General features: G+C 38.2%; 1 protein-coding gene across 2 annotated transcripts in view; it reads left to right on the plus strand.

Annotated features, from left to right (window-relative positions):
* NELL2 (NEL-like 2 (chicken)) overlaps positions 1–24,356 on the plus strand; it is a 389,871-nt gene that overhangs the window by 160,350 nt on the left and 205,165 nt on the right. For both annotated transcript variants that reach the window (XM_010833122.1, XM_010833121.1), the window contains one exon: positions 13,019–13,147. In XM_010833122.1, coding sequence (XP_010831424.1) covers positions 13,019–13,147 — 129 coding nt within the window. The remainder of the gene's footprint in view (positions 1–13,018; positions 13,148–24,356) is intronic.

Below are 24,356 nucleotides of genomic sequence, written 5' to 3' on the forward strand. Positions count from 1 at the left end.
CCCAGCACCACTTGTTAAAGAGATTGTCTTTAATCCATTGTATATTCTTGCCTCCTTTGTCAAAGATAAGGTGTCCATATGTGCATGGATTTATCTCTGGGCTTTCTATTTTGTTCCATTGATCTATATTTCTGTCTTTGTGCCAGTACCATACTGTCTTGATAACTGTGGCTTTGTAATAGAGCCTTAAGTCAGGTAGGTTGATTCCTCCAGTTCCAATCTTCTTTCTCAAGATAGCTTTGGCTATTCGAGGTTTTTTGTTTTTCCATACAAATTGTGAAATTATTTGTTCTAGCTCTGTGAAGAATACCGTTGGTAGCTTGATAGGGATTGCATTGAATCTATAAATTGCTTTGGGTAGTATATTCATTTTCACTATACCGATTCTTCCAATCCATGAACATGGTATATTTCTCCATCTATTAGTGTCCTCTTTGATTTCTTTCACTAGTGTTTTATAGTTTTCTATATATAGGTCTTTAGTTTCTTAAGAGTTTTAAAATCTCAGTTCTATGAAAGGCTCTTTGGGAGTTTCAGAGTGGTTTCAGACTTGGTCTGCCTTTCAAGAGCTTTAGGGATGGCTCTCAGGAACTAAGAGTACAAAGGACTGTAATCAAATAGATATAAAAGAAGAGCCACTAGTGTTTTCAGCCTAACTTTCCATGAGCCAGTGCCTTGTACAGAGCATGTGTGGAAGTTGATACAAATCCAGAATGCTCATTCCAATCACTTGATTTGGGAACTGGACTCCCAGTATGCAGCTTGACTAGAGTGTCTTTGGCAGCCAAAGGTAGGCTATACCAGAACTTCTCAGGATTAAATGTTTATACAGATAACCTAAGGATTAAAGTACAGACCCTAATCTGGAAGGTTTGGGGTGGAGCTCAAGAATCTGCATTTCTGTTAAGCTCCTAGGTGACTACTGGTCAGTGGGACCACACTTTGAGTGGCTTTTGCTGCATAACAAATTACCCCAAAGTTCAGAGGCTTAAAACAACCACCACTTTATTCTCAGGCATACCTCCTCTTGTTGCACTTTGCTTCGTTGTGCTTTGCAGATATTATGATATTTACAAATTGAAGGTTTATGGCAACGCTGTGTCAGGAAAGACTGTTGGTGGCATTTTTCCAGCAGCATTTGTTCACATCATGATTCTGTGTCACTTTTTGGTTATTCTCACAGTAGCAATAATTCAAATTTTTTCATTATTGTTATATTTTTTATGGTGATCTGTGATCAGTGATCTTTAATATTCCTACTACAACTTGCTGAAGGCTCAGATGATGATTATCATTTTTTAGCAAGAAAGTATTTTTAAATGGTGAAGGACAGCGAAGCCTGGCCATAGTCCATGGGATCACAGAGAGTCAGACATGACTGACAGACTGAACAACAAATTTTAAGTTAAATCATGCACATTTTTTTTTCTTTTTTTTTCTAATTTTATTTTATTTTTAAACTTTACATATTTGTATTAGTTTTGCCAAATATCAAAACGAATCCGCCACAGGTATACATGTGTTCCCCATCCCGAACCCTCCTCCCTCCTCCCTCCCCATACCATCCCTCTGGGCCGTCCCAGTGCACCAGCCCCAAGCATCCAGCATCGTGCATCGAACCTGGACTGGCACCTCGTTTCCTACATGATATTTTACATGTTAGATGTAATGCTATTGCATATTTAATATACTAAAGTATAGTATAAACAACTTTTTTTTAGCCACATTGCATGGCTTTCAGGATCTCATTTCCCTGATCAGGGTTAAACCTGGGCTACAGGAGTGAAAGCCTGGAATCCTAAACACTAGACAACCAGGGAACTCCCAAAATATAGCTTTTATATGCACTGAGAAAATAAAAAAAATTGTGTGACTTGCTTTATTGTGATATTCACTTTATTGCAGTGATCTGGAACCACGCATGCAATATCTCTGAGGTATGCCTAGATATTGCAGTGTTGTGGGTCAGCAATTCAGACAAGGCTTAGCCAGGTGATTCTTCTGCTTCATAGGGTGTTAACTGGGGTCACTCAGCTGGAAGTTGGTCTGAGCTGGAAGGTTCAAGATGGCCTCACTGTATGTTGGGCACCTTAACAGGCATGGCATGAAGGCTGGTCATAGCCAGAACTCTCTCCCTTTCTATGTAATCTCAGGACTTCTCCCTGTGGTCTCCCTAGTAGGATGATCATCAGATTTCTTAAATGGTAGCTTGGGGCTGTTAAACAGTAGGTCTGGAACTGACACAGCATCACTTCTACCACAATTCATTGATCAAAGCAGTTACAGCCAAGCCCAGATTCAAGGGGTGGGTGTGAGGGGAATAGATCCCACTATGAAAGGAGGAGTGTTAAAATTTTTTGGCCATCTTTAATCTACTAGTGGTGTCCAGGAGATACTTAAAGAGCAGAGAGGTGAATACCTATTAGTCAGCATTGGCTAGATTTGGATAAAAAGATGTGGGTAAGAATAGGGCATTTCAGAGGGCTTCCCTGGTAGCTCAGCTGGTAAAGAATCCACCTGCAAGGCAGGAGACCACAGTTCAATCCCTGAGTGAGGAAGATCCGTTGGAGAAGGGATAGGCTATCCACTCCAGTATTCTTGCCTGGAGAATCCCCATCGACAGAGGAGCCTGGAGGGCTGCAGTCCATGGGGTCACATAGAGTTGAACACAACTGAGGGACTAAGCACAGAACAGAGCATTTCAGATGTCAAGAAAAGACCTGATTACATTCATTTCTTTTTAAAGAGCTTTAACATATTACCAAAAGCAAGTTAAGAATGGAAAGTGAAAGTGAAATCATTCAGTCACGTCTGACTCTTTGTGACCCCATGGCCTATACAGTCCCTAGAATTCTCCAAGCCAGAATACTGGAGTGGGTAGCTGTTCCCATCTCTAGGGGATCTCTCCATCCCAGGGATCGAACCCAGGTCTCCCACATTGCAGGCAGATTCTTTACCAGCTGAGCCACCAGGGAAGAATGGAAAAGCTAGGGACAAAAACTGTTATGTTTATATTACCTATAGTTTTAAAAGTTAATATGTTGACACAACACACTTGAAATACAATGACAAAGTTTACTACGATCTATACCCCTTCCACCTGAGACTGATATACTTGATTTGTGACCCACTGAAGCCAGAACTGAACTCAGGTTTGGCTGCTCATTGCTCAAAAGTTGCTATTCAAGAGAAAAGAGTTGGGGGGAGGGGAAGTGTTATTCAGGAAGCTGGTGGACTAGCATCCCCAAACCATTTTCAAGTTGCCAGACAGGGAACAGAGTTTGTAAAGGAACAGTTTCAGAGGTGTGCTGGTGGGGGCTATGTGTGAAGCAGCACAGTCTGCTCCAATAATCACCTTGAAGCTGGTGGGGCGGTGGTCTGATTAGCATCATTGTGTGATTGTGTAAGGAGAACAGGTTATCTGTAGCTGTGGAGTTGAAGCATCCTGTACTTCCTGAAGTTTCTCAAGAGATTGTTCTTTAAGTATTTAATCACATTATAGCATATTTAGTCCTACAGCATGGGTTTTTCTCACAATGGAACTGGGGCCTCCAATATGGAATTGCCCTTGCTAAGGTAAAAGCAGAGATTCCTTTTCCTTATTCCTGAACAAGTGTTTCAGAGTCAGGTGAGATTATGTGATAGAACCTTGGTATCAGCTTTCAAAAAAAACTTGAGTAATTATTTTACACAGCCTGGGTTGAGAACCACTGGCTTAGTTAATACTGGAGCTGAAATTGGATAAGTTGACCTTTCTTGAAACATCTTAACACCATGTAAAATAAAAATTGCTTCCATTTTTGACTTCAAATATATAGAATAAACAAATGAGTTCTTCTGCTATTGTCTGACTTTTAAACTAAAAAGCAAATTAATTTTTGAAGGCTGAAATTTTGAGTCAGCTCCTATACATATGTTGTGACAAATTCATTCCAGGCCTGTCTGCCTAGTGCTAAAGATGACATGTTCACATCTGAAAAAGTAAGTTGTTCAACAATGCTTATTAAATATTCCCTGAGGGCAGAGCATGAGATTAAAGAGTTGACCTTTCCACTGGAGGCTCAGCCAGTGTTTGGAAACCAAGCTGTGCACCGAAATAAGGCTCCAAATCTCTAGGCACCAAGTCACATACAGGCAGGACTGTTTTCTAGATACCCTCTTCTCTTCTGTTGTAGCATCTCAGGAACAGTGTAGCAAAAGTGTTCTTTTCATTTTTTTCATATTTAAGAGCTCTTTCAAGGAGTCATATGACCAATTACAATAGGATAGAGACTTCATCATACAATGAGGACTCTGATTTAGGTACAGAAATAACGTGAAACTATGAGTTTTCATATCTCAGCCCTTCCCATTCTCTTCCTCCTCTCTTGGCCACCCCTTTCTCTGCTGGTAGACCATCATATCCTATTCACCAGATACCCACTTTTTTTTTTTTTTAATTTTATTTTATTTTTAAACTTTACGTAATTGTATTAGTTTTGCCAAACATCAAAATGAATCCATCACAGGTATACATGTGCTCCCCCTCCTGAACCCTCCTCCCTCCTCCCTCCCCATACCATCCCTCCAGGTCGTCCCAGTGCACCAGCCCCAAGCATCCAGTATCATGCATTGAACCTGGACTGGCATCTCGTTTCATATGTGATATTTTACATGTTTCAATGCCATTCTCCCAAATCTTCCCACCCTCTCCCTCTCCCACAGAGTCCATAAGACTGTTCCATACATCAGCGTCACTTTTGCTGTCTCGTACACAGGGTTATTGTTATCATCTTTCTAAATTCCATATATATGCGTTAGTATACTGTATTGGTGTTTTTCCTTCTGGCTTACTTCACTCTGTATAATAGGCTCCAGTTTCATCCACCTCATTAGAACTGATTCAAATGTATTCTTTTTAATGGCTGAGTAATACTCCATTGTGTATATGTACCACAGCTTTCTTATCCATTCATCTGCTGATGGACATCTAGGTTGCTTCCATGTCCTGGCTATTATAAACAGTGCTGCGATGAACATTGGGGTACACGTGTCTCTTTCCCTTCTGGTTTCCTCAGTGTGTATGCCCAGCAGTGGGATTGCTGGATCATAAGGCAGTTCTATTTCCAGTTTTTTAAGGAATCTCCACACTGTTCTCCATAGTGGCTGTACGATACCCACTTTTTAATTTAGTATTGACTTTGTCAAGACTTCCAACCAGTCCATCCTAAAGGAGATCAGTCCTGGGTGTTATTTGGAAGGACTGATATTGAAGCTGAAACTCCAATCCTATGGCCACCTGATGCAAAGAGCTGACTCATTTGAAAAGACCCTGATGCTAGGAAAGATTGAGGGCAGGAGGAGAAGGGGATGACAGAGGATGAGATGGTTGGATGGCATCACCGACTCAATGGACATGGGTTTGGGTGGACTCCGGGAGTTGGTGATGGACAGGGAGGCCTGGCGTGCTGTGGTTCATGGGGTCACAAAGAGTCAGACATGACATCTGAACAATTAGAAGTAATGGAGGCATTGTGTGTATAAGGCTGAGTGAGCATAGACTGTTTTCTCCCAACTTCTGGACAGTTTATAATTTACCACATCATTCAATTACACCTTTGTGATTCTTCTTATCTATCACAAAGAACATCATTTAGTTAATTTTTTATTATCTACTGTTAGTTAACACATTTTGCGAAAAGTTAGTTTCATTCCAGTGGTATCCATGAAATGACTGGATTATTGAATTCATGTATTTTTTGTACACATTAAAAAAATTCCATTGCTATCTTTGAAAGTTAAATTGAAAGTTGCTCAGTCGAGTCTGACTCTTTGTGACCCCATGGGCTATACAATCCACGAAATTCACCAGGCCAGAGTACTGGAGTGGATAGATTTTCCCTTCTCCAGGGGATCTTCCCAACTCAGGGATCAAACCCAGGTCTCCTGCATTGCAGGTGAAATGTTTACCAGCTGAGCCATCAGGAAAGCCCAAGAATACTGGATTGGGCAACCTGTCCCTTCTCCAGGGGATCTTCCCAACCCAGGTCTCCCACATTGCAGGTGAATTCTTTACCACCTGAGCTACTGCTGCTGCTGCTACTGCTAAGTCACTTCAGTCGTGTCCGACTCTGTGCAACCCCATAGACGGCAGCCCACCAGGCTCTGCCGTCCCTGGGATTCTCCAGGCAAGAACACTGGAGTGGGTTGCCGTTTGGGAAGCCCATTGCTATCTGTACTTTATTTTAAATGTTCATCCATGCACATGAGCTACATTTTGGGAAAAGTCATGATTACCCATCATCTCATAGATGGTACCAATATGAGTTAGTATTGTTTCAGGTATAAGTGATAGAACAGCCAATCCAACTGACCTAAGTGAAAAAATGGAATGCGTGGCCCTGGTGAGTGGATTGATTCAGATCTCAAACCTTGTCACTTTGCTTACATACATCTATTTGCCTCCTCTGAGATGCCCTTATTTTCAAACTCTATGTGTTCTTGGGTAGACCCTGATATTCTTATGCTCACATTATTTTGATACTTAAGTAGGTGGAAGACAAAGTTCAGTATCTTCTTGAGTTTAACAAAAGTCCCAGAATTGAGATTTAATTATCTGCATTAACCTGCACTGGATCATTTGCTCAGACCTGAAGAAATTATGTTCAGGCTAGTAGGATGTATTGTTTGGTGTGGCCTTGATCAGTAGGCAGTGGAGTCCATTTTCCTGTAAGCATCTAGGCTAATAGTAGAGGTAAAAAGTTCATTCCAGGTATGGCTAGGTTTTTTTTTTGCCTACCGTAAGAAGAAATAGACACCTTTAGGCAAAACCAACAAATAATCACCTCAAAATTATTGTATTCTTTTTCTCTTGGATATTATGAAAAACCTTTATTTGTGTTGTTCTTATGTATAATCTTTTGTACCCTTCCTTACCTCAACAGTCATAGAAAATGCATATTAACATTTTATAGAAGGTTATAGAAAGTTCTAGTATACTTAATACAAGAACTTCATATAACTTTGGAAAGCTTAAAAGGAATAGAAAACTTGGTATCCGTGAGTTTAAAATTGAAAGGAGAAAATAAAAGAAAGACCTGATTGTATTAGATCATTGCTCTATCCGTCTATAACAAATATATGAATTTTCTCCTATGATAGCTATCTCAGCACATTTATTTGTGGTTTATTAGTAATACTCTAATTACTTTAATTATTAACCAATGTGAAACTATTATACTTTTGCATAGATGATCTCATGTGAAGCTTACATTTTTGTGAGGTAGATAGTATCCTAATTTACAGGTGAGAGAATCTGAAGGTTTAGAAAGGTTAATTAACTTACACAGCTAGTAATTTATGCAGCCAGTAATTGGCAGAGATCAGATGTAGATCTTTCAACTCTAAAATCCAATCTCAGATGAGTAGGAATGCAGCTATCATGGGAGTAGAACTACTGTTTATTGCCAACCCATCGTCTGATTTTTTTTTTAAAGTTCTTCCCTATAGATTGGAAACAAATCCCTTTAAGTGGGTCTGAATTTTCTACCCATCAGTAGTTAGCAGTTAGCCTTTTAACCTTGGCATTTTTGAATCTAAGCAGTAAAATAACCAATAGATTCAATCAACTTTTGTCTGTCGAGAGACTAAATCAAAATAGCTGACACTGTTTAGAGTAAGTTAAAATTTGACAAAATTTTCAATTTTCAAGTCTCTGGGTTAATTTATAAAAACTCATTTGACAAAAAGCAGTGTACTCCCTAAATGAACCTAAAATAGTAAAAAATAGAATCACACTGTTATTTTATGTTTGTAAATTCTTGCAGCAATTAAGCACTGCGTGGAGTGTGCACGTGATATTTGATGCTGAGATGAGGGAGTCTTACCATCAGTTAGGCCAAATCAGAAATGGATTGTAATAGAGAACGAGGATGACTTTTTAGCTGAAATTATCCCCTCAGGCATTGTAAAAAGACTCTGGAACACATTTTAAGAAAAATGGTCTCAATTCTACTTAAAGAAGAAGGAAAGAAAAAAACCCTAGGAGAAAACATTTTTAACTTTCCTCTTCTTTGAACCTTTTACTTCAAAATTTTCAGGCTGAATCATAAGAATTTAGATCGTGAAGAATTTTGTGAAGTAAAGTTGTCAAGTGATTTTAGTGCTGTTATTTACTATGTAGTTTTCCAATTTTCATTCACCTCAGTTCTATTTTATTTAGTTCCTGTAGAAATCACACAAGCCTCACCCTTCCTAAGGCTTATTAAATTGTACAAATTTTTTTTTACTATACATTTTAACACATCTCATGGGAGATATGTTTTAACTCTGTGATGATATTCAGCATAGTCATTATGGGCACAAACCAGTTGGAATGGACATCAGTCATTGTGCTGTGCCAGAGTACACCTGCTGGCTATGGTTCAGTCTTTCACTGAATCACATGTTCTATGGTAATTTGATAAATAAGATGAGCTGGTGTAGAACTTACATCTTTACGATTTACTCAAGTAAAAGTCTTTTCTTGCATGTAAGTAGATGAATTTATTCTGAGCTACATGAAATGTATTTTTCTAAATGTCTTTTCTTTTATACATGCTGAAATAATAATTCATTAGACAGCGTAAAACTAGCTAGAAAATTTATTCATCAAGCAATTTTAAAATTGTTTGAATGATGCATAATCATATAATTTCCATTCAATATAGATTCCAGTGTTCAAGCTTTTCATTTCAGCATCTTAGATGATCTTTGAACAAGGGATTCACACAGGAAAAAGAAATTCAAGAAATTACACATGATTAGTGTCACTGTATTTGAAGTGTTCCATTTATATTTCCTCTCATAAAGACTCTGGAATCTTTATAATTCATAAACTTTTTTCTTTTGAGTAGACATACTTGTCTTGCAGATTTCCAGAGAAAATTAAATTAAGTGGTGTATTGTTTTTTTTTAAAAAAAAAAAAAACATTTAGAGTTTTGGTATATTTTTTTCTTTAAGATGCCAGGTCATCTGTTTCATTTCTTAAATACACAATGTGAACATCTGGTCTGGTTTGGTCTGTGTTACTCGTAGTTATTGATAATGTTCAATCACTAATTCTCAGATTACTTTCCTTCCTCACTATGTTATCTTCAGTTCAGTTCAGTTCAGTTCATTTCAGTCGCTCAGTTGTGTCTGACTCTTTGCGACCCATGGACCACAGCATGCCAGGTCTCCCTGTCCCAACCATCTCATCCTCTGCTGTCCCCTTCTCCTCCTGCCTTCAATCTTTCCCAGCATCAGGGTCTTTTCTAAGGAGTCAGTTCTTTGCATCAGGTGCCCAAAGTATTGGAGTTGCAGCTTCAGCATCAGTCCAGCCAATGAATATTCAGAATATTTAGGATGGACTGGTTCAATCTCCTTGCTGCCCAAGGGACTCTCAAGAATCTCCTCCAACACCACAGTTCAAAAGCATCGATTCTTTGACACTCTGCTTTCATATAGTCCAACTCTCACATCCATACATGATTACTGGAAAAACCATAGCTTTGACTAGACAGAGCTTTGTTGGCAAAGTAATGTCTCTGCTTTTTAATATGCTGTCTAGGGTGGGTAACACATGTATACCTGTGGCAGATTCATTTTGATATATGGCAAAACCAGTACAATATTGTAAATTAAAAAAAAAATATGCTGTCTAGGTTGGTCATAACTTTCCTTCGAAGAAGCAAGCGTCTTTTAATTTCATGGCTGCAGTCATCACTGCAAAATCTGCAGTGATTTTGGAGCCCAGAAAAATAAAGTCAGCCACTATTTCCACTGTTTCCCCACCTATTTGTCATGAAGTGATGGGACTGGATGCCATGATCTTAAATTATTGAATGTTGAGTTTTAAGCCAACTTTTTCACTCTCCTCTTTCACTTTTATCAAGAGGCTTTTGAGTTTTTCTTCACCTTCTGCCAAAAGGGTGGTGTCATCTGTGTATCTGACGTCATTTTTATTTCTCCCAGCAATCTTGATTCCAGCTTGTGTTTCTTCCAGCCTGGCATTTCTCATGATGTACTCTGCATATAAGGTGAATAAGCAGGGTGACAATATACAACCTTGATGTACTCCTTTCCTGATTTGGAACCAGTCTGTTGTTGTATGTCCAGTTCTAACTGTTGCTTCTTGACCTGCATACAGATTTCTCAGGAGACAGGTCAGGTGGTCTGGTATTCCTTTCTGTTTCAGAATTTTCCACAGTTTCTTGTGATCCACACAGTCAAAGGCTTTGGCATAGTCAATAAAGCAGAAATAGATATTTTTCTGGAACTCTCTTGCTTTTTCAATGATCCACCAGATGTTGGCAATTTGATCTCTGATTCCTCTAAGTCCAGCTTGAACATCTGGAAGTTCACGGTTCATGTACTGTTGAAGCCTGGCTTGGAGAATTTTGAGCATTCCTTTACCAGTGTGTGAGATGAGTGCAATTGTGCAGTAGTTTATACATTCTTTGGCTTTGCCTTTCTTTCAGATTGGAATCAAGACTGACCTTTTCCAGTTCTGTGGCCACTGCTGAGTTTTCCAAATTTGCTGGCGTATTGAGTGCAGCACTTTAACAGCATCATCTTTTAAGATTTGAATTAGCTCAACTGGAATTCCATCACTTCCACTAGCTTTGTTTGCAGTGATGCTTCCTATGGCCCCCTTGACTTCACATTCCAGGATATCTGGCTGTAGCTGAGTGATCACACCATCGTGGTTATCTGTGTTGTAAAGATCTTTTTTGTATAGTTCTTCTGTGTATTCTTGCCACCTCTTCTTTATATCGTCTGCTTTTGTTAGGTCCATACCATTTCTTCCTTTATTATGCCCATCTTTGCATGGAATGTTCCATTGGTATCTCTAATTTTCTTGAAGAAATCTCTAGTCTTTCCCATTCTATTGCTTTCCTCCATTTCTTTACACTGATCACTGAGGAAGGCTTTCTTATATCTCCTTGCTATTCTTTGGAACTCTGCATTCAAATGAGTATATCTTTCCTTTTCTCCTTTGCCTTTCTTGTGTTTTCTTTTCTCAGCTGTTTGTAAGGCCTCCTCAGACAACTTTTTGCCTTTTTGCATTTCTTTTTCTTGGGTATGATCTTGATCACTGCCTCCTGTACAATGTCATGAACCTCCATCCATAATTCTTCAGGCACTCTATCAGATCTAATCCATTGAATCTATTTGTCACTTCCATTGTATAATCATAAGGGATTTGATTTAGGTCATACCTGAGTGGTCTAGTGGTTTTCCCTACTTTCTTTAATTTAAGTCTGAATTTGGCAATAAGGAGTTTGTGATCTGAGCCACAGTCAACTCCTGATCTTGTTTTTGCTGACTGTGTAGAGCTTCTCCATCTTTGGCTGCAAAGAATATAGTCAATCTGATTTCAAAATGTGTTGACCATCTGGTGATGTCCATGTATAGAATCTTCTCTTGTGTTGTTGGAAGAGGGTGTTTGTTACAACCAGTGCGTTCTCTTGACAAAACTCTGTTAGCCTTTGACCTTCTTCATTTTATACTCCAAGGCCAAATTTGCCTGTTACTCCAGGTATCTCTTGACTTCCTACTTTTGCATTCCAGTCCCCCATAATGAAAAGGACATCTTTTCTGGGTGTTAGTTCTAGAAGGTCTTGTAGGTCTTCACAGAACCATTCAACTTCAGCTTCTTCAGCATTACTGGTTGGGACATAGACTTGGATTACTGTGATATTGAATGATTTGCCTTGGAAATGAACAGAGATCATTCTGTCATTTTTGAGATTGCATCCAGGTACTGCATTTTGGACTCTTTTGTTGTCTGTGATGGCTACTCCATTTCTTCTAAGGGATTCTTCCCCACAGTAGTAGATATAATGGTCATCTGAGTTAAATTCACACATTCCAGTCCATTTTAGTTCACTGATTCCGAAATGTTGATGTTCACTCTTACCATTTCCTGTCTGACCACTTCCAGTTCCCCTTGACTCATGGACCTAACATTCCAGATTCCTATGCAATATTGCTCTTTACAACATCGGACTTTACTTCCATCACCTGTCACATCCACAACTGGGTGTTGTTTTTGCTTTGGCTCTATCTCTTCATTCTTTCTGGAGTTATTCCTCCACTAATCTCCAGTAGCATATTGGGCACCCAAGGAAGTTCATCTTTCAGTGTCCTCTCTTTTTGTCTTTTGATGCTGCTCATGGGGTTCTCAAGGCAAGAATACTGAAGTGGTTTGCTATTCCCTTCTCCAGTGGACCATGTTTTGTCAGAACTCTCCACCATGACCCTTCTGTCTTGGGTGGCCCTACAGGTCATGACTTATAGTTTTGTTGAGTTACACAAGGCTGTGGTTCATGTGATCAGTTTGATTAATTTTCTATGATTGTGGTTTTCATTCTGTATGCCCTCTGATGGATAAGGATAAGAGGGTTATGGAAGCTTCCTGATGGGAGAGACTAACTAGGTTTGGTTCTGATGGGCAGGGCCATGCTCAGTAAATCTTTAATTCAATTTTCTGTTGATGCGCGGGGCTTTGTACCCTTGCTGTTGTATGACCTCAGACCAAATTATGGTGGAGGTAAAGCAGATAATGGCGACCTCCTTCAAAAGGTCCCATGCAGGCACTGCTGCACTTAGTGCCCCCAACCCTGCAGCAGGCCACTGCTGACCCATGCCTCCGCCTGAGACTCCTGGACACTCACAAGTAAGTCTGGGTCAGTCTCCTGTGGGGTCACTGCTCCTTTCTCCTGGGTCCTGGGGTGCACAAGGTTCTGTTTGTGCCCTCCAACCGTCTGTTTCCCCAGTTCTATGTAAGTTCTGATGGGGTTAATGGTGACCTCCTTCAGTTAACTCTTAATGGAGTTAAATACACTAAAAAAACTTTTTATTACAATTAACATGTGGTTCTATAAACACTGGATGAAGATATCAACATAATTGTGTAAGAAAATATAGCTTCTAAATAAAAGAAAGATATTAAGAGACAAATGCTTTTGCTTTGTTATGAGTTCATTTACCATAATAATTTCTTTTTTCCTGTAGGTTATGACTTTTGCTCTGAAAGGCATAACTGCATGGAGAATTCTGTCTGCAGAAATCTGAATGACAGAGCTGTTTGTAGCTGTCGAGACGGTTTTAGGGCTCTTCGAGAAGACAATGCCTACTGTGAAGGTAAGCCTTGTAATGAAGTGTAGCTTGGCTGTATAAATTTCCTAGAATTACTGCATGCAAAATTTATTAATTTCCCAGGTTGTCAAATTGATAGGCCCATTAAAAGCAGCGAATTTAATTTGAAGCATATTAATCAGCTAAAAATAATTATCCTTCAAATTAAAGTTTTTCATCTTTCTGCTATGTCAGTCTAATAAGTTAATATGGCTAGGTTTCTTGAATTAGGACAATACTTCCACTGTGAAATTGCCTTCTTTTTTTATAATTAGATATTCAGATAGTTCACATATTGACATGATTACTGTAGCTTGCGGTTAGGATTGTAGTCAGATTTTTGCAGGCAATATTGTGTAACAAAGACAGTCAATTAATGGGAAGATGAAGTGCCCACACCATTTTTGTTTTGCTGCTGTCAGTAATCTCAGTGGTTGTATTCATGCTCTGTGGTATTTAGTAAATAGCTCCAATGGAGTAAGCAGTTTCCTAGTTATTTGAAATCCTAATGAATATCTCAGGTAGTTTGTTCCCTCATTGAAAGAGTCCAGATACAGTGAGAAGGCCTGGGCATCCACAAATGCTGCAGCTTTGATTGTTCGTGAAGACCCTAGAATTACAAGAGGTGTAGAAGGAGATCAGTCTTGGGTGTTCATTGGAAGAACTGATGTTGAAGCTGAAACTCCAATACTTTGGCCACCTGATGTGAAGAGCTGACTCCTTGGAAAAGACCCTGATGCTGGGAAAGATTGAGGGCAGGAGGAGAAGGGGACGACAGAGGATGAGATGGTTGGATGGCATCACTGACTCAATGGACATGGGTTTGGATGGACTCCAGGAGTTGGTGATGGACAGGGAGGCCTGGCATGCTGCCATTCATGGGGTCGCAAAGAGTTGGACACAACTGAGCGACTGAACTGAGTAATATGTAACTTCCCCAAGGCACATATTTGAATCATTTCATTAATTGTGTGACTAGCTAGTGGGTCTTGCAGGTAAGAACAGTGGTGTGGTGGTATTTGGACACTTGGAAGCTTCTGGTCTTACCCTTTCCAAATGTTTTGAATCAGTGCCATCAGTCCCTAGAGATCATATTTAGTTATATAATGATTTATTGGCCCTTGTTTGGTCAGTAAGTTGTGTCTGACTTTTTGTGACTGCAGCTTGCTAGGCTTCCTTGTCCTTAACTGTCTCCTTGAGTTTGCTTAAACTCACATCCATTGAGTTGGTGATGTCATCCAACTGTCTTATCCTTTGTCATTGCCTTCTCCTGCCATCAATCTTTACCAGCATCAGGCTCTTTTCCAATGAGTTCAATTTCTGTTGTTTCTCTTAGTTTTCAATAGGTTTTCTCTGCCTTAAAAATTGGTATTCACTTTTTAAATTGACCATTCCCGCTAGCATATTCTTTTAAATGCTTCTCATTCAGACCTAGAGAGACCATTCCATTTTTGCCAAAGCACAAAGACATATGTAGTTTCCCTTCCTCATTCATATGCAGATTCATGTAAAATTCCTGATTTTGAAAGTTTTTATATTAAAAATGAATTTAAACATACTTAGTAATGTTTTTCATGAATATTTGAGATCTCTGATATGTAATGCATTCCACTGACATTGTTAATATGTGTAATATGAAATCACATGATATAAACTTATATGGTACCTCTTTTTCCTTAATCTTAATTTATGTTTTGAGCTGCTATTTTGTTGTCGTTAAGTGTATTTACTCTTCTAATAAATATTTAGTGAGCACCTACTGTGTACCAAGCAGTTTTCTAGTCTCTGGGTGCCTAGAAAACAGTGAATAAGACTGATAAGGTAAACGATGAATAAGACTGCTAAGTTTTCTGTGCTCAGGAGCTTATATTTGAGGGAGAAGACAGAGAATAAGTTATAAGAATAACTTAGAAGTAGAGAAGGCAATTTAAGATAGTAATAAGCAATAGGAAGAAGGTTAAACAGGATGATGTGATAGAAATTGATTGGGGATTAATTTAGATGAGATGGTCTAGGAAAGTCTCTGGGTCTGGATTGGCAGGGGATTGTCAGTTGACTTGAGATTTGATGATAAGGAAATAACACAGAAAGAGCTGAAACAGGGCATTCCAACTAGAAGGAACAGTAAGTAGACAGACCATAAGTGGTAATAGCTTAGATGTTCTAGAAACAGAAAGCAGGATAATGTGATGAAACAGATGAGTCAATTAAGATGCAATTGGAGAATTAAGTAGGGGCCAGGTAATGTAGGGATGCTTGTAAGTACTTTAGATTCATCTAGGAGAGAAGTGATATGCACAGACTTGTATCAAAAAAGATAGCTCTGACTGCAATGTGTTAGATGAACTGTGGGGTTCAGTTCAGTTCAGTCGCTCAGTCGTTTTCGACTCTTTGCAACCCCATGAATCGCAGCACGCCAGGCCTCCCTGTCCGTCATCAACTCCTGGAGTTCACTCAGACTCACGTCCATCGAGTCAGTGATGCCATCCAGACATCTCATCCTCTGTTGTCCCCTTCTCCTCCTGCCCCCAATCCCTCCTAGCATCTTTTCCAGTGAGTCAACTCTTTGCATGAGGTGGCCAAAGTCCTGGAGTTTCAGAACTGTGGGGTTAGATGTAGTTAAAAGAACAGAGATGTAAATAAGAAGACCAGTTGGAAGGCTCTGTAGAAGTCTAAGCTAAGTTGCCTAAATTAAGCACAGTGGTTAAGATTCCACGCTTCTACTGCAGGAGGCACAAGTTTAATCCCTAGTTGAGGAACTAATGTATCACATGCTGTGAGGTGTAGACAAAAAATTTTTAGGCTTCCCTAGTGGCTCAGTTGGTAAAGAATCCGCCTGCAATGTGGGAGACCTGGGTTCAATCCCTGGGATGGGAAGATCATCTGGAGGAGGGCATGGCAACCCACTCCATATTCTTTCCTGGAGAATCCTCATGGACAGAGGAGCCTGGTGGGCTACAGTCCATGGGACCACAAAGAGTCAGACATGATTGAGCGACTTAGCACAAGAGAGATAAAAAGGAGTATATTCCTATATGTTTTAGAAGTAGAGCCAACAATACTTGGCAGATAGTTTGCTATGGAGGAGAAGAGTGATGATTGGGAGTCAAGGATTTTGAGCAACAAATAGATGATGTTGCCATTTACTGAGACAGGAAAGAACTCAAGGGAAGAAGCCAGAAATTTTTATTAAATTATTTATCATTACAAGCTATTAAAAATTTAATTGTAAACACTAGATATCTGTATTTATCTACATGTTTATCTGTAGCACAAAACAGCAGCTCTTTTCCATCTGAATGGATCATACTGAAAAATGGTTTGTAAACTTCCTCATGTTATTCATTTTTCACTTAAAGAATGAAAATGAAAATTAATCTTCACAAGTGAAGAAAATGATGGAAAAACTTGTTAGTTTATTATAGGGATCTTGAATTTTTTATACATGAATATTTCTAGTATAGCTTTTGTTATTCATGCTAACAGGTTCCTTAGTATTCTGATCAAATTTTATTTTCTTTGCACTTTGTTGTTGCTAAGAATTTTTTTTATTGAAATATAATTTACTTACATTTTCTGTTAGTTTCAGATGTACAATATAGTAATATGATGTTTTGATACATGATAAAATGATCACCATCATAAATCTAGTTCCCATCTGTCACAATACAAAGTTATTATAATATTATTGACTATGTTACCTAGGCTGTACATTATATCCCAAGGCTTATTTATTTTATAACTGGAGGCTTATACCTCTAAATATCCCTCATCTATTTCACTCATCCACCAACATGCTTCCCTTCTGACACCTACTCATTCTCTGTATATGTGAGTCTGTTTCTGTTTGGCTATATTTGTTCATTTGTTTTCATTTTTTAGATTTGCTATATAAGTTAAATCATATAGTATTTCTGTTTCTTTGTCTGATTTATTTCAATTAGCATAATACCCTTTTGGCCCATTCTTGTTCTCAGAAATGGAAAATCCCATTCTTTTTTATGGCAGAGTGATACTCCATTGTGTATATATACACATATCACAGTATTTTATATATATATATATACACACACACCACATATTCTATATCCTTTCATCTATTGATGGCACTTAGAATGCTTCTGTATCTCAGCTATTTTGAATAATGCTACAATGAGCATAGGAGTACATATATCTTTTATAATTAGTGTTTTTGTTTTCTTTGAAGAAATACCCAAAAGTGGAATCACTGGCTTCTATGGTAGTTCTGTTTTTAATTTTTTGAGGAATCTCCATACTCTTATCCATATTAACTGTACCAATTTTATTTCCACCAATAGTGCAGACACTATTCCCTTTTATCCACACCCTCACCAACACTATATTTTGTCTTCTTGATGATAGCCATTTTAACGGGAAAAACGTGATTTGACTTGACATCTGCTTTGACTTGCATTTCTCTGATGACTAGTGACATTGAACATCTTTTCATGTGTATCTTGGTCATCTGTATGTCTTCTTTAGAAAAACATCTATTCTAATCTTTTGCCCATTTTTAATAAGGTTATTAAGTTTCTTGATGTTATGAGTTTTTGTATGTTTTGGATATTAGCCCCTCATTAGACATGTTATTTGCAATTATCTTTTCCCATTAAGTAGGCTCTTTGTTTTGTTGATGGTTTCCTTTGCTCTGCAAAATCTTTTTAGCTTGATTCACTCCCATTTCTATTTTTTTTTTATTTCCCATTCTCATTTCTGTTTTTGCTTTTCTTTCTCTTACATAAGGAGATAGGTCCAAAAAATTTTGAAGACTAATATCGCAGAGTGTACTGTCTATATTTTCTTCTGGGAGTTTTATAGTTTCAGGTATTTCATTTAAATCTTCAATCCATTTTGAGTTTATTTGTTATATGGTGTGAGAAAGTACAATAAGTTCCCTACATATGGACAAGTTGCATTTCAAGAACACGTTTATAAGTTGAATTTGTTCATAATTTCAACATAGTTAGCCTAGGTACCCAACTAACACAATTGGCTGAATAGTACTGTACTGTAATAGTTTTATACTTCTCACACAAATAATACATAAAAAACAAACACAAAAAATAAAGAAAACACTTTTGATCTTACAGTGCAGTACCTTGAAAAGTACAGCAGTAGGGTACAACAGCTGGCATGGAGGGGCTAACATCGAATGAACAGGGAAGAAGAGTTACTGACTGGAAGAGGGAGAGGAGGTAAGAGATGGTAGAGCTGAAGGATCATTGGCAATACAAAATAGAGGGCAAGCTGCAATTTCACTCATGCCTGACATTGTTGGCACAGGTTCTGGTTCCTTGCTGGATTCAGTTCTATCTGTCCTCTTGAATAAATGATCCAGTGATGTCTACGTAGTAGCTCTTTTTTTCTGGTCATAAGTACCATTGGATTGCATCATGAATGGTTGCTCCAGCCTTCATGTACTTTTCTACATCCGGCCCTGTGCCTCAAAAACTAACAGTGTCTCCTCGAATAAAGAAAATCTCCTTGCCGTTTCCTGCATTATGCGTCTCTTTGTTTCTTCAGTTGCTTCTTCTTCCTCTTGTCACACCACTCTCTCAATTATTTTCACTTCTGTTTCCATTGTTATCACTGGGTGCTTCTTAGCAGTACCAGCTACATCACTGCTGTTTTATGCTTGCTTCTGGACATACTGGGATTGAAATAAAAATATTGTACTACTGTATTCTATGCAGTACTGCTAGTAAAGTACACAAAAGCACAACCAGCTGTAGAGGATACATGCATGTGACAATGTACACCAAACACATGAACTAACGACATGATTGGACGTGTGAACGCACGTTTGCATCTTCGGAAGATTGCAACTTGAAGGTTCATATGTAGGGGATTTACTATTGTCTGGTTTGATTCTTCAGCATGTAGCTGTCCAGTTTTCCCAGCAACATGTGTTGAAGAGGCTATCTTTCCTTTTTCTATATTCTTGCCTCCTTATTCACAGATAAATCGACCATATAAGTATGGTTTTATTTCTGGGCTTTCTCTTTTGTTCCATTGATCTAGTGTCTGTTTTGTGCTTTGTTTCTTCTTTCTCTAGGTCCTTTAGGTATAAGGTTAGGATGTTTATTTGAGATTTTTCTTATTTCCTGGGGTAAGCTTGTATTGCTATAAACTTCTCTCTTAGAGCTGCTTTTGCTGGGTCCATAGATTTTGAACTGTTGTATTTCTACTTTTATTTGTCTCTAGGCATTTTTTTTTCCTTGTTTTAACTTTTTTTTCCCCGCCTTCATGAGCTTGTATATTTTCCAGTTTTTTTCTTGTTGATTTCTAATCTCAGACCCTTTGGTTGGAAAAGTTGCTTGATATGCTTTTAGTCTTCTTAAATTTAATCTGAGGTTTGTTTAGTGGCCTACTATGTGGACATTAAGTGATTTCCTCTTGTTTATTGTTATAGTCTTTGTTTTAAAGTCTATTTTGCCTTATCAAATACTGCTACCCCAGCTTTGTGTTTTTGTTTGCATGGAATACTTTTCTATCCCTTCACTTTCAGTCTGTGTGTGACTTTTAAATCTGAAGTGAGTCTTATAGGAATTCATATATATGAGTCTTACCTGTTAATACATTCAGCCACTCTATGACTTTTGATTGGAGCACTTAGGCCATTTGCATTTAATGTTATTTGTAATAAGTATATACTTATTGACATTTAAAAAATTGTTTTCCAGCTATTTTTGTTGGTCTTTTTTGTTCTTCTACTTTTGCCCTCTTTCCTTGTGATTTGATGACTATCTTTAGTGTTATCTTTGGATTCTTTCTTTTTGAATGTGTCTATCTACTATAGACTTTTGATTTATGGTTTTCATGAGATTTAAATATAACAGTGTATATGTATGTATATATATTATTTTAAGTTGATCTCTTAAGCATGAACACATTTTAAGAACCCTTCATTTTTACTCTCTGCACCCTGTTTAATGTTTTTTGACATTACATTTTTCATCTTTTCGTTTTGTCTATCCCTTAAATACTTTAGTGGCTATAGATCATTTTACATTTTTGTCTTTTAACCTCTATATTAAATTTATCAGTGGTGATATACTGCCTTTATTGTATATTTGCCTTTACTAAAGAAACTTTTTAAAAATAATTAATGTATTTCTAGTTGTGTAATCTTTTCTGCTTAGGGTAGTCTCTAACATTTCTTGTAAAACCAATTTAGTGGTGTTGAAGCATTTTAGCTTTTGCTTGATAGCCTTGCTAAATAGAGTGTTCTTGGTTGTAGGTACCTTCTCTTCATCAGTTTAAATATATTGTGCCATTCCCTTGTGGCCTGCAAAATTTCTGCTGGAAAGTCAGCACGTGCTCTTATGGAAGTTCCTTTATTTGTAACTAGTAGCTTATTCCTGTTAAGTTTCTCTTTTATCTGTAACTTTTGCCATTGTATTTATAAAGTGTCTTTTTGTGGACCTCTTTGAGTTTATCTTGTTTGGGACTCCACAACCCCTAAAATGCAAATGTTAGTACACTTGATGTTGTCCTAGAATTCTCTTAAACTCTCCTCAGTTTTTAAAAAAATTATTTCTCTTCAGTTTGTGTAATTTCCTCTACTCTGTCTTCCAGTTCACTGATCTATTCCTCTGCATCATCTAATATACTGCATATCCCTAGATTCTAATGTATTTTTAATTTCAGTTATTGTACTCTTCAGCTTTGTTTAGTTCTTCTTCATATTCCCTAGCTCTTTGCTAACCTTTTAACTGTGTTCATCCATTCTTCTCCTGAGTTCATTGATCATCTTTATAATCATTACCTTGAACTCTTTCTGGGTAGACAGTTATCTCCACTTCATATAGTTCTTCTGGGGTTTTGTCTTGTTCCTTTGGAATATGTTCATCTGTTTCCTCATTTTGCCTAATTCTGTGTTTATTTCTAAGTATTAGGTAGGTCAGTTGTGTTCTAGGAGTGTGCCCTGCTGTGTGGATTGCCTTGGGCGTTTTGTTGTGACAAAGCAACAACTGTTGGTACACTCTTAGGCAAAGCTAGCACCCTGCCCAGTCGCTGCTAGTTTCTGCCCTGTTCCAAGGCTGCTTGCCAGTTCCTGCCCTATGCCAAGGCTGCTTGCCACTGTTGGACAAGGGTGAGTTCTGGCATGGCTGGAATACAGGAGCTGGGGGTCTTCGGACTGGTTCCTCCTGCTGGCTGTGGGCTTCCTCCCATTATCGCTGCCTGTGGGGCCAAGGGTATCCCATTAAGGATATTTTAACTCACTAGAAGTAGCTTTTAAAATTTTTTATGCAACTATGCATGTTGTCTATCAGCTGGTCTTATAGAATCCTTGTTCTCTAAGAAATTAGACTTGCCATTATGTACACAAATAAACGTGGTAAGTTTTTAAAATAAATTTTATTTGCTTAATCTGAGTGACTGAACTGTGGTACTGTTTTAATAATACAACTAATTGAGATTATTTATTCTTACTATATTTTTCTTGATCAGGGTTAAAAATCACTGTTAAAATTTATTCATTTATTCATTTGACAAATATTTATTGAATACTTATTTTGTCCCAGTCTAGTCTAGAGGTGAAGCAGTAAATAAGGAGCACTTAACTGATATTCTCTCCAGCAAGGAAGATCATTGCACCAAACAGCATTTAATTATATATGTGGCAAGTGGCCTGAAAGAAAAATAGGTTAATAGGGTTTCTGATCTGGGTGGGTGGTCATGTTTGAATAAAAGTTTTTCTCTGATGTGTGAAGATTAAGTAAAAATCAGTTATGGACATAAGTAAGTGGGAAAGAGGGGGAATCACAATGGCTAAAGGCCTTAAGATAAAAAGTTTTTCTTTGTAATAAATGAAGGAAGGCAGAGAACAGGAAGAGGCCTGATGAGGTTAATGATGGGAAGCAGACCCTTGAAGGCCACAGTAGACTACAGGTTTTGTGCTAAGAACAAGGGAGAGTCGAGGAAAAGTTTTAAGCAGAGGAATGCCCTGGTCACAGTGGTGTTTTAGATAATTACTTCTGCTTCAGGCTGAATGAGGGTAAGACTGGATGTGGGCAACCAGTGGACGGAAGACAGCAGTGGCTTGCAGTAAAAATAGAGATGGAGATGTGGGTGTATTTGAGTGTTTATGAGATAAAGCCAGTCCTGTTAATTAATTGGTGATAGTAGATAATAAGTAGAGAGGTTTCAAGGTTGCTACTCAATTTTCTGGCCTGAAAATAGGTAAGTGTTTGGTAGAAAAATCTTCATTTCAGGTTAGTGTGCCTGAGGGACAGGAGAGTACCAGTTGAATTATGCTTCAGTGTGAAGTTCAGAGAAGGTTAAATTATACATAGCATTTGGGATTTGGGGGCATATAAATGGTAGAAATTACCTAGAGAATTTTGAAAAACCCTAGTATTTGAGCATTTTATAAAGATTTGGTGATGGAGACAGAAAATTTTCATGGCTGAAAATGAGGGAGAGAAGAAGAGGTGGTGTCACAGAAACCAAGGAAAAGAGAGTATTTCAATAAAGTAGAATGTTCTGAGAGATTGAGAAGGATGAAGACTGAACGCCGTCCTTTGTGGTGAACCTTAAGGATGCTCCTGAGGACATCAGCCATGGAGATTCTGGTGCAATGGTGATGAAAGAAGCCAGTTTAGAGTATATTCAATATTGCACAATGGGAAAAAAATGATATGATGAAGGAAGAGAACATATTCCAGATGTTTGCTTATGAAAGAAAGAAGAAAGAGAGAGCAATAGTTTAAGGGGCAGTGGAGCTAAGGAAGGGTGTTTCTTTCCCACCCTGTTTTTTCCTTTTCTGTACTGTCTACACCAACCCCCAGTGTTTCAGCCATGCAGATGATGTGCTTCCCAGTCATGTTTGATTCTTTGTGGACTATAGCCCACCAGGCTCCTCTGTCCATGGGGATTTTCCAATCAAGAATACTGGAGTGGATTGCCACACCCTCCTTCAGGGGATCTTCCCAATTCAGGGATTGAATCCAGGTCTCCCATATTGCAGGTGGATTCTTTACCATCTGAGCCACCAGGGAAGCCCAAGAATACTGGATTGGGTAGCCTATCTCTTTTCCAGGGTTACTTCCTGACCCAGGAATTGAACTGGGGTTTCCTGCATTGCAGACAGATCCTTTGCCACCTGAGCTAACAGGGAAGCTTCCTGTTTTTGAAAGAGTTTTGCAATTCCTTAGATACTTAAAAACATGGCTTGAATTAAGATTTTATGACTAAATGGCTTGTCCATCTTTTGTATATTAAAGATCTAAAATATCTGAGAGCATATTGCCCTGTTTTATGTTTCTTATGAACCATATGTTTATCATATTTCTCTTTTAAAAATTATTTATCCATCTTCATCCATTCAGTGTCCTTCATTCCTTGTAGAGTGTTACCAACTTTTTTTTAGTACTTTCCTCTTCATTTTGTCTCTTGTCAATACATATAACCTATAGATTTGCCGAAATTATGTTGGACATTGTGTTTTTCAGAATGATTCTTTGCTACCTGTTTTCACTTTAAACTGAAAATTGTGGAAACTTTTGATGTTTTGACTATACTTTCTCTTGACATTATATTATCAACTACTACTTTAGGATCATCTTTTTTTTTTTTAATTTACAATATTATATTGGTTTTGCCATATATCAAAATGAATCCACCACAGGTATACATGTGTTACCCATCCTGAACCCTCCTCCTTCCTCCCTCCCCATACCATCCCTCTGGGTCATCCCAGTGCACCAGCCCCAAGCATCCAGTATCATGCATCGAACCTGGACTGGTGACTCGTTTCATATATGATATTATACATGTTTCAATGCCATTCTTCCAAATCATCCCACCCTCTCCTTCTCCCACAGAGTCCATAAGACTGTTGTATACATCAGTGTCTCTTTTGCTGTCTCGTATACACGGTTATTGTTACCTCTTTCTAAATTCCATATATATGCATTAGTATACTGTATTGGTGTTTTTCTTTCTGGCTTACTTCACTCTGTATAATAGGCTCTGGTTTCATCCACCTCATTAGAACTGATTCAAATGTATTCTTTTTAATGGCTGAGTAATATTCCATTGTGTATATGTACCACAGCTTTCTTATCCATTCATCTGCTGATGGACATCTAGGTTGCTTCCATGTCCTGGCTATTATAAAAGGTGCTGCAATGAACATTGGGGTACACGTGTCTCTTTCAATTCTGGTTTCCTCTGTGTGTATGCCCAG

This window comes from Bison bison, unplaced genomic scaffold, assembly GCF_000754665.1.
Source record: "Bison bison bison isolate TAMUID 2011002044 unplaced genomic scaffold, Bison_UMD1.0 scf7180017862984, whole genome shotgun sequence".
NCBI classification, from domain to species: Eukaryota; Metazoa; Chordata; class Mammalia; order Artiodactyla; family Bovidae; genus Bison; species Bison bison.